Below are 17,790 nucleotides of genomic sequence, written 5' to 3' on the forward strand. Positions count from 1 at the left end.
TTATTAACTACTTGTAATTTTATTTATATATCTAATTTTTTGGTCGATTGGATTATTAAATTTCAAGTTCGGCTTTGTTTTCTTTTATTTACCGTTGGGTAGGAAAACACGGCCCGTGTTGTTCTCCTTTAGGTAGTTAACGACCATTTCCTTATTTGTCATTTTCTAGATTTGACTATTTCCGGATTTGACAACATTTTGCTGTGACCAGTTGGTAAGAGGCCCATTTCCTTTTGATAGTAAGTAGACCATCTATGCGTAGCGTCCCTACTTGGTCTGTGACCACTACCTCGGTGGTCCGCGGAGGTATGTTGCTCTATGCTCTGATCGGCTAGCTAGTCTCACGTAGCTGGCTGTATATCAAAACGATCTTTAAGGCCTCTGCCTCGAATTTTGCGGGCAGCGGGGTGGCGGCGGCAGCGGCGCGGGAGCGGCAGGATCTTATGCGTATCGTCAAATGGACCGGGTCTCGAAAACAGCGGCGCGGGAGCGGCGCGGGGGCGGGCAACGAGCGGTGCACTCCAGTCGAGCGGTGACCGTTGCGCGTCTGCATTGTAGTATAGTGTTGTACTTTTTTTTCGTGACGTAGGTATCAAAATGTCCTCGGACGTGCAAGAGCAAATTATTTCGGCAATCTTTGAGAGGAGACCCATATGAACAGCAAAGATGTGAACCATAAAAATAGAAGAATAATTAATCGTTTATGGGAAGAAATAAAAAACGAACTGAATATTGAATCTCAAACGAACTGAATCTCTGTTCTTCCACAATAAATCGAGCGTTAGGAATACATTTGAATCCAAAAGATGTTGTCGCCGATTTTCAGACATTTCGTTTGCGAATGTCGACAACACAACCACGAACACAACACTACACCGCTACAGTGCCGCGCGATCTGCCCGCTGGTTTCGAGAACAGGTATGCGTTGCCCGCCCCTCTCCCGCGCCGCCGCCGCTGCCGCTCCGCTGCCCGCAAAATTCGAGACCGAGGCCTTAGGCCTCTGCCTCGAATTTTGCGGGCAGCGGGGCGGCGGCGGCGGCGGCGCGGGAGCGGCAGGATCTTATGCGTATCGTCAAATGGACCGGGTCTCGAAAACAGCGGCGCGGGAGCGGCGCGGGGGCGGGCAACGAGCGGTGCACTCCAGTCGAGCGGTGACCGTTGCGCGTCTGCATTGTAGTATAGTGTTGTACTTTTTTTTCGTGACGTAGGTATCAAAATGTCCTCGGACGTGCAAGAGCAAATTATTTCGGCAATCTTTGAGAGGAGACCCATATGGAACAGCAAAGATGTGAACCATAAAAATAGAAGAATAATTAATCGTTTATGGGAAGAAATAAAAACGCCGTTGTCGCCGATTTTCAGACATTTCGTTTGCGAATGTCGACAACACAACCACGAACACAACACTACACCGCTACAGTGCCGCGCGATCTGCCCGCTGGTTTCGAGAACAGGTATGCGTTGCCCGCCCCTCTCCCGCGCCGCCGCCGCTGCCGCTCCGCTGCCCGCAAAATTCGAGACCGAGGCCTAAAAGGAACATTCGGAGTCGGGCATAAAAATCGGAGGAAAAATCGGCCCGATTATCTGTCCTACAAAAAGGAAAAAGTGACGTGGGCGTCCCTTAATTCAGAAATGAGCGGGAAACGTTATACCTAACCAAAGTTTCATAACTAGTTACATAATTGGTTACGAACGTGGACGAAGGGGATAAATACATTTTCGCATTCCACACCGCAACACTACGGTCATTTGGGTTTCGAACAGGGGTATATATACCTAGTTTAATTTTAAAAGACCCACATACCACCAGGGGTATCATCCTTTAATCCACGTTCGTAACTGATCTTTGGTAACCAGATACGTCATCAGGGGTATCGTGGGTCCGAAATGCTGTACAGTGATCTTAAAAATTGTTTACTTCTACGTGAAAATAAAACGAACCGGTATTTAATTATACCATTTAAACAAAAAATATCTGCTACAAAAACAATAATTAAGTAAAATAAAATCAAATGCCATTGCGTCCACGTTTTATGACGACTTCGTAAAAATATGTTTCCTCTCTCTGAAGCCTGCAATATTAAAAATAACTTTAATTTGGTATTAATAAAATATATCTCAAGTATTTACTAACTTAAGTAGATTAGGTAGGCACCTACTTTCTTTAAATAATAATAAAAAGAACCTAATACAAACGCAGCGGGCTCGATGGTTTTAGTAGTGTACCTAATAGTCCCTTCAATCGGGATTCGGGACCCTTACTGAGATCCGGACTGGCCTTAGAGAAGATTGGGCATAATATAGGTAAGTACTTACTTTATATTATACTACTTACCTATTAATTTGTATCTAAGTTTTGCGCAAACGCGGTGAATGTCCTTCGTTTAAATGATTTGTTCTTTAGTGATTCCATGACATGATGAGAGTCAGTACTTTCCGATTTTCTCGGTGTGATGTTTTCCGGTTTTGTTTTTGTTGCTATAGCCCTGTAAATGTTTAATAAAACGTAGTCTAATGTCATAAAATATAAGCGTGGGAAACTAAAAAAATAACCCAAATGTGACCTAGCACAGCGTGCAGTATTGATGGGGCGAGTAGGTACCACGTAATGAAGAAGGTAGACAGGTAGGTACTCTAGTGAGAGACCCCGTCGGCGTGGTCGACGATTTCCTTCACTCATCGCTCATCGCTATTTACTCACTAGGCTCGATTAATTCTTTCCTATTATTCCTATCCTTTCAGACGACTCCCTGAGCAGAGGTTCACGCCCAACTGATCACCCTCAGGCCTGTTGTCTTAAATTTTGCCCAGTTGGGCGCGAACCTCGGCTCACGGCGTTGTCTGACAGGAAGAATATTTGAAAGAATTAATCAACCCTAGTGGGTCGATAGCGATAAGCGCTGATTGAGGGAAATCGTCGACCACGCCGGCGGGGTCAGTATCAGGGAACTAAGTAAGTATAAAAGTATTACAATTAATTGTAATTGTACAATTAATTTTAATTATTGAATTAAGAAATCAAAAAATAATTCAACTTAACATACCTACGAATCCATTTGGCAGATTCTAAAACCAAGAAAATTATCTGCACAGACATTCTTGTGACGATTGTTATGAAAACCACGAAGTTGGCTAAGATGAAGCAGCAGAGGATAAAGAAGTCCTTTATGGTGTTGCTTAAGTAGTTTTCGTTGCTGACAAACCCACTAAACGGGCAATATCTGTCAAAAATTGTGATGATCACTACATGGTATAAAACAAAGTCGCTCTTTCTGTCCCTATATGCCTATGTACGCTTAAATCTTTAAAACTACGCAACGGATTTTGATGCGGTTTTTTTAATAGATAGAATGATTAAAGAGGCAGGTTTATATGTATAATAACATCCATTAAATAGTGGAGAAATACTGTTATTTTTGACGTTTTTAATGTGATGTCGTAAATAATTTAATTTTTTCCTCAGCATTGCACTTGAGCGAAGCCGGGGCGAGTCGCTAGTTAATAATAAGTAGTACTTATTAATTTCCTTCTGTAGGCCTAGTACTTACGAAAAAATGCGTATATAGTGCATCGAGTTAGTCTAAAAAGATACGGCTACTTAGGGTTCTGTTATGTTACGTACATAACAGAACCCTAAGTAGCCTGTACCGTACCCTGTGTTATTAACATAAGGGACATTGCAAGGTACGTTCCCAAAAAAAAAAATAGATGGCGCTGTGCATTTGCCTTCGTTACACCTTCTAATTTCATGGATAACAGACATTCATCTTTTTTGTTTGGTTTTGGGTCTAAATTACCCTTCGTTATTACACTCAGGCACGACAAATGTTCCACCTATCTTTTTTCTATCGTGTGGGTTGTGAGGTGGATTACCAACCCCATCAACCCTGGTGTCAGGGTTATTATTGAGCCGTCATAGGCCTCTGACATGACTCATAACGACTACGTACTTACATCAGTAAGTAGTAACCGGGACCAACGGCTTAACGTGCCTTTCGAAGCACGGATCATCTTTCTTTGTACAATCAGGTGATCAGCCTATACTATGTCCCCACCGGGATTCGAACCCAGGACCTTCGGATCGTGAGCCCAATGCTTAACCACTGGACCACAGAGGCCGTCGCAACTACGACTGCCAAACATACTGGGTGTTAGTGACATCGTAACGAATACTGAGGGGGTTGATTCAGACCATGATTCTGAGTTAAAATCAAGTGGAATTTTCCGTCGCAAAATTCATGATTTTTTTTAGTTTTTTGAAATTATTTTCAATTCCATACTTTTGCGATGGAAAATTCCACTTGATATTAACTCAGAATAATCAGATGAATCATCCCTCTCAGTATTCGTTACGATGACACTTACACCCCGTACAAGTACATACGGTAGCCATATAAGTAGGTATGGGTGTTAGTGACACCGTAACGAATACTGAGGGGGATGGTTCAGACCATGATTCTGAGTTGATAGCAAGTGGAATTTCGTGTCAAAAAATTCATGAAAATTTTTCTTTTCTTTTTAACTATTTTCCAATCCATACTTTTGCGACGGAAATTTCTACTTGATATCAACACAGAATCATGGCCTGAACCACCCCTCAAAGTTTTCGTTACGATGTCACTAACACCCTGTATACCGTCGTACCTCAAATTATATGCAGCGCATTTTTCATACAGTCGCTCGATAGTTGTGTTAACACGGGCTTTCTTCGCGTCGAGCTTCGCGTGACGAATCGTTGGTTCCAGGAGGGCCGTTTGCGTGGTAAACTTAAGTCCAGCATCGCAGTCACACTTGGCTTTTCTAATACCAGCGCACCTAGTAAATAAAACCAAGATGATCGAACACTTAATAAGACACGACGAATTTAGTAAAACATCATAGTAGAGAAACTACAAAAAAAGAGCGTAAGGGGAAGATCAAGAAGAGCTTACATGGAAAAAATTAAAGAGACGGTGAACGTCGCGCCTTACAAGGAAGTGAAAGAATTGGTCTTTGATAGACAAGAATAGAGAATGCTACACCGACAAGAGCGTGGCTCTGAAATTAATGATGATGAATATCATAACATTCATAACACTATCAAAACATTTTTACACTTACTCAATTAACGCGTAAACATTCACTGATACCTAAACGACTTAAAACCATAATTTATTCAAGTGCCTACTACACTGAGGCTAAGCCTAACAATTACTAATACAATTTACTCGCAGGACATCCAAGGCTAATAAGCACGTAGCGGTAACCTTTTTTTTACGTTGGGAAATGCATTACGTATACCACGCCGCCCGGGACGATGGTTATGTGCGACTCCCCGGGAAACCCGGTATACCCACTAAACCCAACGGTGTTCCTCCTTGCCGCCATGTGGCGCGGGTACAGGAACGCAATTGCACACAACCGCGTCCCCGCCGGCGGATGCCCTTACGTAGCGGTACCCTAACCTAACCTAACCGTGCGGAGACCTACGAATAAACGCGGAGACTGTATCGCGGAGAGGTGCACTTCTACTCACTCTCTTTGTACGTAATACTTAAATACAATACTTTTGCGGTAGAAAATTCCACTTGATATTATTAACTCAGAAATGGGAAAATTCATGAACATTTCCGGGTTTTTTTAAATTATTTTCAGATCCATACTTTTGCGACAGAAAATTCTACTTGATATCAACTCAGATTCATAGTCTGAATCATCTCTCAAAGTTTTCGTTACGATGTCACTAACACCCTGTATTACCTACGGCCTGCCTAAGTCACATTATATTCAGATATTTATAGGTATTCTAAAAATAGGTACATAGTGAAATAAACATATTTTCTGACCTGCAAGGCATGGCGGTTATTTCATTTCAATAGAAATTTTGCTGAACCATCGTAGTAACACAGTAGATACAAATTGTACAGTTCTTTTTTATTTATTCTTTACTTATACAACTGACTTTTTCAAACAAATTATTCCAATTTTTTAGTTCTTGATATCAGAGGACTTCGTTGTTGTTGTTTTAATTGTTAGACAGATGGTTGCTCATAACCCATTATCTTTTCACTGTCTGCAAAAAGTTGGCAAAAAGTATTGAAATGAAGAAAAGAGAAGATACACCTACTCACCCAATTTCACATTCCTGGCGTCAAAAGACGTCAGTGAAAGAGAATAGAAAAAAAACTACGTCAATAATATTTTGGAAACAAAACATGTCAAAAAACCAAACTTATCAAAAATAATTATCAAAATATGTAAAGTTATACCATTTATACGTTTGTTTGTGTTATATGGAACGAGAAATTTAAAAGTTATGAGAGGTATATAAAATGTAAGTATGCATTTTTAGTAATAGAGTTAACAGCATTTTTATTGTTTACAAATCATGGTTGCCAGTTTACAGTCTACTCCTAAAAGTCCTAGATTGTTTACTTATCATAAAATTTGTCTAAAAATCGCTATAAATGACCTACCACAACAGTGTTCCTGCACTTATTTCTAGGTACCTACTCATTATATTCGCATGCATTACCTAGTTAAAACATATTATAGAACGACTATCAATAGTAAGTACTTAGGTAGGTACCTTATTAGGGAAACTACCCTAAAAATTATGAGTCCACTTTCTCAATTCTTACTGAAGCAGGACACTAGGTAGACAGGCTACCTAACATTTTAATACTACATAGCACTACTATTCTTGTCATAGTAGTGAGACAAATACTGAGAATTATTGAGGACAGAAGGGGCAAGATGATTAGACACCTAATAAGACACGACGAATTTATTAAAAGAATCATAGAAGGAAAGAGAGGAAGGGGAAGACCAAGAAGAGCTTACATGGAACAGATTAAAGAAAAGGTTAACGTCGTGTCTTATAGGGAAGTCAAGGAATTGGCCTTTGATAGACTGGAATGGAAAATGCTACACCGACAAGAGCGTGACTCTTAAATTGATGATGATGAGTGTCTTGTAGTTCACGTATAAACACCGGCTTTCGGTTTGATTAAGTACTTAAAAAATGTGAGAGTCCTACACATCTGGGTACTTTTTAGGAATCCACGTATTGTACAAGTTTCATGTTTTCATATAACAGTTCATTTATTATTATTTTTTTTATTATTATTTTTTTATTTATTTATCATACATACAATTTAATGCTACATTTTAAATAGTTAACATCGGAAAACCCTAAAAGGGTTTGTCCCGACATTAATCCCACATATTATTATACTAATACATCTTATACTAAAGACAAGTACAATCAAATTGCGACACCCAACGAAGTTGCTCGCGCAGCATAGACTGCTTGTTTTTACAAACACATGTTAGATTTTGTTTGCACCTTAGTAGAATCTGAGAATGTACTTCACTAAACGTAATTGGTATTCTAATCTTTTACTTACAGAGTGGCTGTTGAAAATCAAGCGTATAAAACTCCGCATTTGAGCGTTTCTTGTTAAAAATCGCAAAAGAATCACGTGAAAATATGCCGGAAAAAGATTTAGAAGTTCAGTGCTTGTACGAAAACAAAGCACGTTTTACAGATCGCTACTTTAAAACATACAACGACAGAGCAAGAAAACATGTGTCTCTTAAAGATACAGTTAAATACAAACAAAATATTCAAACGTTTGATGAGAATGTTAACAGAAACGATGTTTATAATGAAGCACAATCTTTAATTAAGAAAAAACATAGATACAAAAACCGAAGAAAATATAGAATATTCCATTGTACTAAAAATGATATAATTTATATGATACGATCGTTTAACGCACATGGAGAATTTACGAATCTTACGAACCATTACAGTATGCCCGATGCATCAAAAAACAACTCAAAAGTGAATAACATTAAAAAAATAAAAAGTTCTAAGGAGATCAATAATAATAATAGGCCTTTTGACAGAAATTTTATTGTTAATAACTGTTGCCGGTCTTGCGACAAGCCGCAATGTTCAAACCCGTTTGCAAATCCAAAAATACTCTCAAAAATATACAGGTGTCAATTACAACAAGAAGACACTTGCTGCTGTTCTTGTAATTCCGATGCAATGTTTGAAGTGATGAAAAGTCTTTATGATTGTTATAAAAAGAAAAATTGTACTAATTGTTGTTGCATTCTCTGTGGCCACTTACCTTTAGGTGAACGATTGAAACCAAGTGAAATGCAGAAATCAATCGGTGTCGGAGAGGGAAAAATACCTCAAGAAAAACTAGATAAAGCTAGGGCCGAAGGGTTACTTACACCGCTTGAAGGAAAGACTCCAGAACAACAAGAAAGAATACTAAAAGGTCTAGCTAAAAATGGAATTCCGTTACCTGAAGGAAAAACGGCGTCTGAAAAAAAACTTATTGATAAAATCAGACAGGAAATGGGATTGCCACCCGAACCAAAATCTGCTACAGAAAAGGATAACCTTGCTAAGGCATATGCCGCTGGTATAATAACACCATTAGAAGGAAAAACTCCTGAACAAAAAGAGAAAGCTCTCCGAAAAATGGCCGAAGCAGGTGTACCTTTACCGGAAGGTCGAACACCTTCCGAAAAAGCTCTGATAAGTAAAATTAAAGCTTCCACTCCTGCAATAAAAATACCCTCGGAAAAGTTGCGCAAAGCCAAAGCTGAAGGTTTAATAACACCCCTTGAAGGAAAAACTCCAGAACAAAAAGAAAAAATACTAAAAGGATTGGCTAAACATGGCATTCCTTTGCCTGAAGGCAAAACACCCTCAGAAAAGAAACTAATCGATAAAATCAAAAAGGATATGGGGCTGCCACCTGAGCCCAAAACGTCAGCAGACAAAGCGAATCTAGCTAAAGCTTATGCAGCTGGAATTATAACGCCGCTTGAGGGGAAATCTCCGGAACAGAAAGAGAAAGCACTGCGCAAAATGGCGGCGGCGGGAGTGCCTTTGCCAGAAGGCCGAACACCATCAGAAAAAGCTTTGATAGATAAAGTTAAAGCTACTACTCCTGTGCTAAAAATACCATCAGAAAAGTTGCGCAAAGCAAAGGCCGAAGGGTTAATAACACCTCTTGAAGGAAAGACCCCAGAACAAAAAGAGAAAATACTTAAAGGACTAGCTAAAAACGGTATACCTTTACCTGAGGGAAAAACGCCCTCGGAAAAGAAACTTATCGACAAAATAAGACAGGAAATGGGATTACCACCGGAGCCCAAAACTTCCGAAGAAAAAATGAATCAAGCCAAAGGATACGCTGCAGGCGTTATCACTCCACTCGAAGGCAAAACTCCTGAACAGAAAGAGAAAGCACTTCGCAAAATGGCTGAAGCGGGCGTGGCTTTGCCTGAAGGCCGCACGCCGTCAGAAAAAGCTTTGATTAACAAAATTAAAGCTGAGATGCCAACTCCAATCAAGATACCTTCAGAAAAGATGCGCAAAGCCAAAGCTGAAGGTTTGATAACACCTCTTGAAGGTAAAACGCCAGAACAAAAAGAAAAAATACTGAAAGGGCTTGCTAAAGCTGGTATACCCCTACCTGAGGGAAAAACAGCGTCAGAGAAGAAATTGATCGATAAGGTGAGACAGGAAATGGGATTACCACCTGAACCCAAATCCGCAGATGAGAAAGACAAATTAGCGAAAGCTTACACTGCTGGAATTATAACACCACTAGAAGGGAAAACACCCGCCCAGAAAGAAAAAGCGCTCAAAAAAATGGCTGAAGCAGGCATACCCTTACCAGAAGGTAGAACACCTTCGGAAAAAGCTTTGATTGACAAGATTAAAGCCACAACGCCTCCAAGACCATCTGCGATGAAGGTACAGCTTTTGTGTCTTTTTACTTTACTGTAAGAATTTATTTTGTCTCTAACAAAATTAGTTTTTTTTTTATATATTGACTATTCGAATGACTGTATATTATATCTTTCATTCCTATTACCAGACGTAATCGACAATTTGTGACAATGAAACATTTTTCGATGAGTTAAGTAAGTAAATGGTCTTAATTTTTACAGGTTCCATCGGAGAAAATGCGAAAAGCAAAGGCTGAAGGACTCATAACACCACTTGAAGGTAAAACTCCCGAACAAAAAGAGAAAATACTTAGAGGACTAGCTAAAACTGGTATTCCTCTACCTGAAGGAAAAACGCCGTCTGAAAAGAAACTTATCGACAAAATTAGACAGGAAATGGGATTACCACCGGAGCCCAAAACGTCAGCAGAGAAAATGAATCAAGCGAAAGGATACGCTGCAGGCGTTATCACTCCACTCGAAGGAAAAACTCCTGAACAGAAAGAGAAAGCACTTCGCAAAATGGCTGAAGCGGGAGTGGCTTTGCCCGAAGGCCGAACGCCGTCTGAAAAAGCTTTGATTAACAAAATTAAAGCTGAAATGCCCACTCCAATCAAGATACCTTCAGAAAAGATGCGCAAAGCCAAAGCTGAAGGTTTGATAACACCTCTTGAAGGAAAAACACCAGAACAAAAAGAAAAAATACTGAAAGGGCTTGCTAAAGCTGGTATACCCTTACCCGAGGGAAAAACAGCGTCGGAGAAGAAATTGATTGACAAAGTGAGACAGGAAATGGGATTACCACCTGAACCCAAATCAGCAGATGAGAAAGACAAATTAGCGAAAGCTTACACTGCTGGAATTATAACACCACTAGAAGGGAAAACACCCGCCCAGAAAGAAAAAGCACTCAAAAAAATGGCTGAAGCAGGCATACCATTGCCGGAAGGTAGGACACCTTCTGAAAAAGCTTTGATTGACAAGATTAAAGCTACAACGCCTCCAAGACCATCCGCGATAAAGGTACTGTTTATTATTGTTAGATTTTTTTTTTGTTATTATGAAAAACAATATTTATATTGATTTAAGTCTTTTTACGTATTTCGGAGTAAGTATCTTACTCTTTTATATTTTATTTTGATCTCAAATACTTATAACAAATTTAAGTACCGCTTAATATTATGTGCCGTTATAGTTGTAGTATGACTGGAATTGTATGTGATTCTTTCGTTATTATTATATAGGTATCTACCTAACTATTGTAAGTATAATGTTACGATTGATGTTATAATACGATCCTGATAACCAGATTCAATAAAAAATCCGATTCCGACCCTGCCGGTGAGGAGGTCATTTTTTCAGCGCTTATCGCATGCTTATTGGTGTCGTTTTGTTGCGGGCTGCTCCTCTCAGGCACAAGCTTGTCAGATCACACCGTGAGCTGAATTTTGAAAGTGCGTGAGAGGCGTCAGCGTTACCCATTTATTTAGCCAAGTAGTCAATGCCATCCTACGCAAAACAATAAGCCACGCCAAAAAAGTAGAATTTCGATTTAAGTATTTCGGATTCTAACCTGTCGTACTGTAAATTAAACTTCGCATTCAGTCGCACTGTAGTTTATACATAATATACACATAGCTACTTACGTTCGTTCTTCACCAAAGGAGATCATCGGATTTCGGCCCAGAAGTCAAAGTGCCGGCCAAAAAAAAATTTTGCTATATTCCGTTAGATATTATCCACCTGAGTATTTATTACTATGGCACCAAAGCTGTAGGGTCAATATTTTCAGTTTTATTCGAATTAAAAAAACATGAATTTTCATACATTTTTGGTGAAAATGTGAAGTGCTGGCCAAGAAACAATATTGGTATAATCCGTTATAACTTATCCGTTTGACCTTTTATTATTATGGCACCAAACGTGTATGACCATTATTTTGACTTTTGTTGGACTTTACGTTATAGTTTCTGTGTGAAAAGTGCCGGTCAGCAAAAAACACACGTCAAAGCTATCGAGAAGATACCTGTAAACATTATTCACTATGACAAAAATGTGTATGACCATTAGTTTGGCTTTTGTTAGATTAAAAAAAAACTTGATTTTTGATTCATTTTGTAAAAAAATATAATATAACAGGCACGTTATGTAAAGGATCGTCAAAATGTTTATTACTATGGAATTAAACGTCTATGACCACTATTTTGAACTTGATTCGATTTTTCAAAAATCTGCTGTTTTCATAGATACCTACACTTTGGCGAAAAAAGTTTTATCTGGTGATAATGGAACTATCTTGCTAAAGGCGTAACATAGTCGTCTCTTGACACATTTTTATAAATTAAAAATAGGTTTGCGTTTACGCTTTAGAAACTACTTTTTTAAAGAAAAGTGTGTATACAAGGAAAATACAGTGGGGTGATAGAGGTACTACGTCATCGGCCGAGTAGCACCAGGACATTGTGATCGGCATACATGCAAAGTACAACTGCCCGACTCCTGTCTTTCCTAACAGCTACTTCAGACGTCATGCCAAAATACGAGTTTCGTCACTAGATGGCAAGCTTATCTTTGGAGGGTGGTAACCATCTACGGTCATAATAATTCAACCTAAACTTAGGCCGCCGTAACGTTGAGTGGAATGCAAAAACTACAGCCAACGTCATATCTAAAATCAGATGGTATTAATATAGAAGTTCACCTCTGACTAATAACTAGTCATTGGGAAAGCTCTGCTTGTTGTCATTGTTAAAATGTATAAAAAAATAAAGATTTTAAAAAGTCCAATAAAAGCCAAAGTCAAAATAATGGCCAAAAATGTTTTGCGCCAGATTATTAAATGTTCAAAGTTGTATTAAAGGTCCTTTGTAATCCGCCATATCGCAATTTTTGCCCAAAGCACTTTATTTTTAAACAAAATAAATAAGAAATCAAGATTTTCAAAATAAAATAAAAGCCAAACTAATGATCGTACACGTTTGGTGCTATAGAAAAAAATGTTAATAGGCATCTACTCGATACTGTCTACATGGTATTTTTGCTGGTCGGCACTTTTCACATTTGAACTAAAACGTAAATTCCAATAAAAGTCAAAATAATGGTCATAGATGTTTGGTGTCACATTAAAAAATATTGAGAAGCAACTATTAGACGGATTCGACGTATTCTTTTCGATTGCCGGCATTTTAACATATTAACCAAAACGGAAAGTCCAATAAACGTCAAAATAATGGTCATAGAAGTTTGACGCCATACTAATAAATGTTCTAATGGTCCTTTGTAATACGCCTGTATCCCCTTTTTCCAAACGGACATAAGATTTTTTTTTACAAAATGTATGAAAAAATCGTGATTTTTAAAATCCAATTAAAGCCAAACTAATGGTCATACACGTTTGGTGTCATAGTAAAAAATGATCAGAGCAATCTACTCGAAAAGTTCGACACATTTTTTTTCTCTGGCCGGCTCTTTCAAATTTGGGCCGGCCAAAGTATGGAGAGCCGATGATCTCCTTTAATAATGATCTCTACACATTGTCACAAGCCATAATAATGATCGTACAGCGCGATGACAAATATTACCTATTTCAATGCATATTTACTTGCAATTTTTGAGCTGAACACCATAGTTGCCTATACAAGTTAATTGAAATATGTTTATATTACCAGAAGGCGTGTCAAAATGTATATAATTAGTCTATAAAAAATATTTATTATTAATTAAATAAATACACCTTTATTTGTACAGGTGCCATCCGAAAAGATGCGAAAAGCAAAGGCTGAAGGACTCATAACACCGCTTGAAGGTAAAACTCCCGAACAAAAAGAGAAAATACTTAGAGGACTAGCTAAAACTGGTATTCCTCTGCCTGAAGGAAAAACGCCGTCTGAAAAGAAGCTTATCGACAAAATTAGACAGGAAATGGGATTACCACCGGAGCCCAAAACGTCAGCAGAGAAAATAAATCAAGCGAAAGGATACGCCGCAGGCGTTATCACTCCACTCGAAGGGAAAACCCCTGAACAGAAAGAGAAAGCACTTCGCAAAATGGCTGAAGCGGGAGTGGCTTTGCCCGAAGGCCGAACGCCGTCAGAAAAAGCTTTGATTAACAAAATTAAAGCTGAAATGCCAACTCCAATCAAGATACCTTCAGAAAAGATGCGCAAAGCCAAAGCTGAAGGTTTGATAACACCTCTTGAAGGAAAAACGCCAGAACAAAAAGAAAAAATACTGAAAGGGCTTGCTAAAGCTGGTATACCCTTACCCGAGGGAAAAACAGCGTCGGAGAAGAAATTGATTGATAAAGTGAGACAGGAAATGGGATTACCACCTGAACCCAAATCCGCAGATGAGAAAGACAAATTAGCGAAAGCTTATACAGCTGGAATTATAACACCACTCGAAGGGAAAACACCCGCCCAAAAAGAAAAAGCACTCAAAAAAATGGCTGAAGCAGGCATACCATTGCCGGAAGGTAGGACACCTTCTGAAAAAGCTTTGATTGACAAGATTAAAGCTACAACGCCTCCAAGACCATCCGCGATGAAGGTACTTACTGTTTATTTTTGTTAGAAAGTATTTTGTTTATTTTGACACACCAAAAAAGGTTTCCTATCATTCTGATGTAACTATATAAGTTACACGAGTTTTAGTGTTGTAAGATTATTTATGTAAACTTCTTCTTCTTATCGTGTACATGGCAAACTAAATAGTATCGGCCCAAAACTTGGCAACAAGTATGGCGCTATCTGCAGCGCTCATCCGATCCTCCTGCGTGCAGGTGTTCGGGCACGCAGTAAGTATAAGTAAACTCATAATTTTACGTATTCCTGACAATGGACTAAAGAAACTGCAGTATTAACAGAGAAGAATATTCTAGACAAATTGAAAATTACGGTTTATTAAATGTCAGAATTAGTTTCAGTGTCGTTTACTTACTTAGGCATAAAAGATCTTGCGTTTGCTCCATCTTTGCTCATCGTCACCTACGAGATTTATGATAATATCAACTCTGTGACTGTGACCAGACCACTAGCAGTAATGTAATAATGATAGCGGCCGCCTGCTACCCCATCTACGTATCACTTGTATTTACCTATAAATAATAACCTATCTCAATTGATACCATGGAATAGAAAAAAGAGGTTGGAAATACCCTAACTAGCATTTTGTTTGAGAACCTCTGTCGCCGGTTCAACCCCACTCTCTTTTATTACTACTCCTGCAAACAGATACCTAACTAAGACAGCTCCAATAATGCTTCTCAAATTCCATAGCCACTTTACCAGCATTTTACATTTTATGTCATATGTTTCAATTTTAGTATTACTTTTCGTAACATACTGCATAAGTACTATTTTTTTATATATAAATAGGCGATCATGTAAAGGTTTCGGCTTTCCTGTGATAAAGAGGGATCTCCTTCCATGAAAGTCGATATTTAACTTTTTACCCTGCAGATTACAATTATAATTTATAAGACCACCTTTTAATCTATTTTCGCGGAACTCCGTGAATCGTAAAGTTTACGGACGAGTGGAGTGCAAAGGTGAACTATGAACTATTTACTCATACTTGTATGGCGCGCCTCCGTGGTCTAGTGGTTAGAGCGTTAGGCTCATGATCTGGAGGTCCGGGTTCGATTCCCGATGGGGACATTGTCGAAATCACTTCGTGAGACTGTCCTTTGTTTGGTAAGGACTTTTCAGGCTTGAATCACCCGATTGTCCGAAAAAGTAAGATGATTCCGTGCTTCGGGGGGCACGTTAAGCCGTTGGTCCCGGCTATTAGCCGTAAAAACACCTCCACCAACCCGCAGTGGAGCAGCGTGGTGGAGTATGCTCCATACCCCCGCCGGTTGATTGAGGGGAGGCCTGTGCCCAGCAGTGGGACGTATATAGGCAGTTTATGTTATATGTATGTATGTATGGCGCGCGTTTCGCTCTCACTTGGCCCTTCCAACCTCTTTCTAATATTCCGTGACTGAAACCTATGTATTATTCTCATATTATATAATAAGTAAGTACATAAGCTTTATTACTTACTGTAAATATAGACTTTATTCCCGTTTGAAAATAAAACACACATTATATTGGTCAGTCATGGCCCCAGCTACGCCCATGTTTCATATCATTACAATTTACGGGACACCCTGCATTTTACATATATACTTCCACAAACGGCATATTGTTAATCATTTATGTCACTACAAATTATTTTCATTGTTTAAGAAATTAATGCCCCTTAATTTATACGTATAGGTACCATCAGAAAAGATGAGAAAAGCAAAGGCTGAAGGACTAATAACACCGCTTGAAGGTAAAACTCCCGAACAAAAAGAGAAAATACTTAGAGGACTAGCCAAAACTGGTATTCCCCTGCCAGAAGGAAAAACGCCGTCTGAAAAGAAACTTATCGACAAAATTAGACAAGAAATGGGATTACCACCGGAGCCCAAAACATCAGCAGAGAAAATGAATCAAGCGAAAGGATACGCTGCAGGCGTTATCACTCCACTCGAAGGGAAAACTCCTGAACAGAAAGAAAAAGCACTTCGCAAAATGGCTGAAGCAGGAGTGACTTTGCCCGAAGGCCGAACACCGTCAGAAAAAGCTTTGATTAACAAAATTAAAGCTGAGATGCCAACTCCAATCAAGATACCTTCAGAAAAGATGCGCAAAGCCAAAGCTGAAGGTTTGATAACACCTCTTGAAGGAAAAACACCAGAACAAAAAGAAAAAATATTGAAAGGGCTTGCTAAAGCTGGTATACCCTTACCCGAGGGAAAAACAGCGTCGGAGAAGAAATTGATTGACAAAGTTAGGCAGGAAATGGGATTACCACCTGAACCCAAATCCGCAGATGAGAAAGACAAAATAGCGAAAGCTTATACAGCTGGAATTATAACACCACTCGAAGGGAAAACACCTGCCCAGAAAGAAAAAGCACTCAAAAAAATGGCTGAAGCAGGCATACCCTTACCAGAAGGTAGAACACCTTCGGAGAAAGCTTTGATTGACAAGATTAAAGCTACAACGCCTCCAAGACCATCGGCGATGAAGGTACTGTTTATTATTGTTACAATTTATTTAGTATCTAATAATAATCATGTATCATATTATAATGATAACGGTAATTCAAACAAAATATTAAACCGGCTTCTATATATCGCACATCTAGTTCTTTAAAAAAATCTGAAATTGATTTAACTTAGTAATCAACGTAGATATGGCAAAACAAAAATCGTTAAAGCGCTCTACTGTAAAATTTTAAAAACTACATTTATGACCTTAAAGAACTAGATGTGCGATATGTCTAATACAAAGTAATAAGTAATAAATAATATAAATAATATACTTACCTAAATTATGAAGTCAAGTGCAATTAGAAAGACGGTTGAAATGCATTTGCCAACTTGATCATCCACGGTGGCGCAGGGTTTGCAGATAACGAACGTTGCTGCGTACGCCGACTTCAGAATTAAGATTCTTAGAGTCACCGCGCGTCTTCATTGAAGTAGTCTTCTGACCTACGACTTCTGACATAGAGGCTGCTGCATTGTCACTTTGCGGAATCTCCTCAATGGTATCTGTGGTCAAATAACACTCCTCTCTAAAGTGTAATGTTCAACAGTAAACCACGAACCACTCTAAGAAACTTGTCAAAAGAGGTTCAAATCCCGTCTGAGTTAAACATTTTTTATTTAAGTTTCCATGGGGGCGGGGGGGGGGGTGAGTGCTATGGAAACTAAATTCTTGGAAAAGCAAAAGTCCAAAATAGGTATAAAATAACACCGGTGACAGCCGTTTATGTTACAAGTGTGTGGGTCTTTCCAATAAAATACAAAGGACATTGACCAAAGTAGTATGGAACTAAGTCCAAATATCCACCACTAATGAGACCCATTTACCGAAATACGTCACTAAATACTGAGTAATAAATACTAAATCGTAGTCAAAAATATACTATCAGTTACAAGTTATGGCTAAGTACATGAAAAATCACGTTTTTTAACCACTTCATGGGATAATATTTTCTACATCA

General features: G+C 38.8%; 1 protein-coding gene across 1 annotated transcript; it reads left to right on the plus strand.

The window, feature by feature from the left end:
• Positions 1–443: 443 nt before the first annotated feature.
• On the plus strand, positions 444–17,261 carry LOC126380215 (uncharacterized). Its single transcript, XM_050029470.1, has 8 exons — positions 444–532; positions 827–1,151; positions 7,934–9,595; positions 9,970–10,770; positions 13,495–14,304; positions 16,008–16,211; positions 16,404–16,808; positions 17,184–17,261. Exons 1-8 carry the CDS (start codon positions 444–446, stop codon positions 17,259–17,261), a joined length of 4,374 nt encoding a protein of 1,457 aa, XP_049885427.1.
• Positions 17,262–17,790: the final 529 nt, after the last annotated feature.

The sequence above is a fragment of the Pectinophora gossypiella genome, chromosome Z, assembly GCF_024362695.1.
Source record: "Pectinophora gossypiella chromosome Z, ilPecGoss1.1, whole genome shotgun sequence".
In the NCBI taxonomy this organism is placed as follows: domain Eukaryota; kingdom Metazoa; phylum Arthropoda; class Insecta; order Lepidoptera; family Gelechiidae; genus Pectinophora; species Pectinophora gossypiella.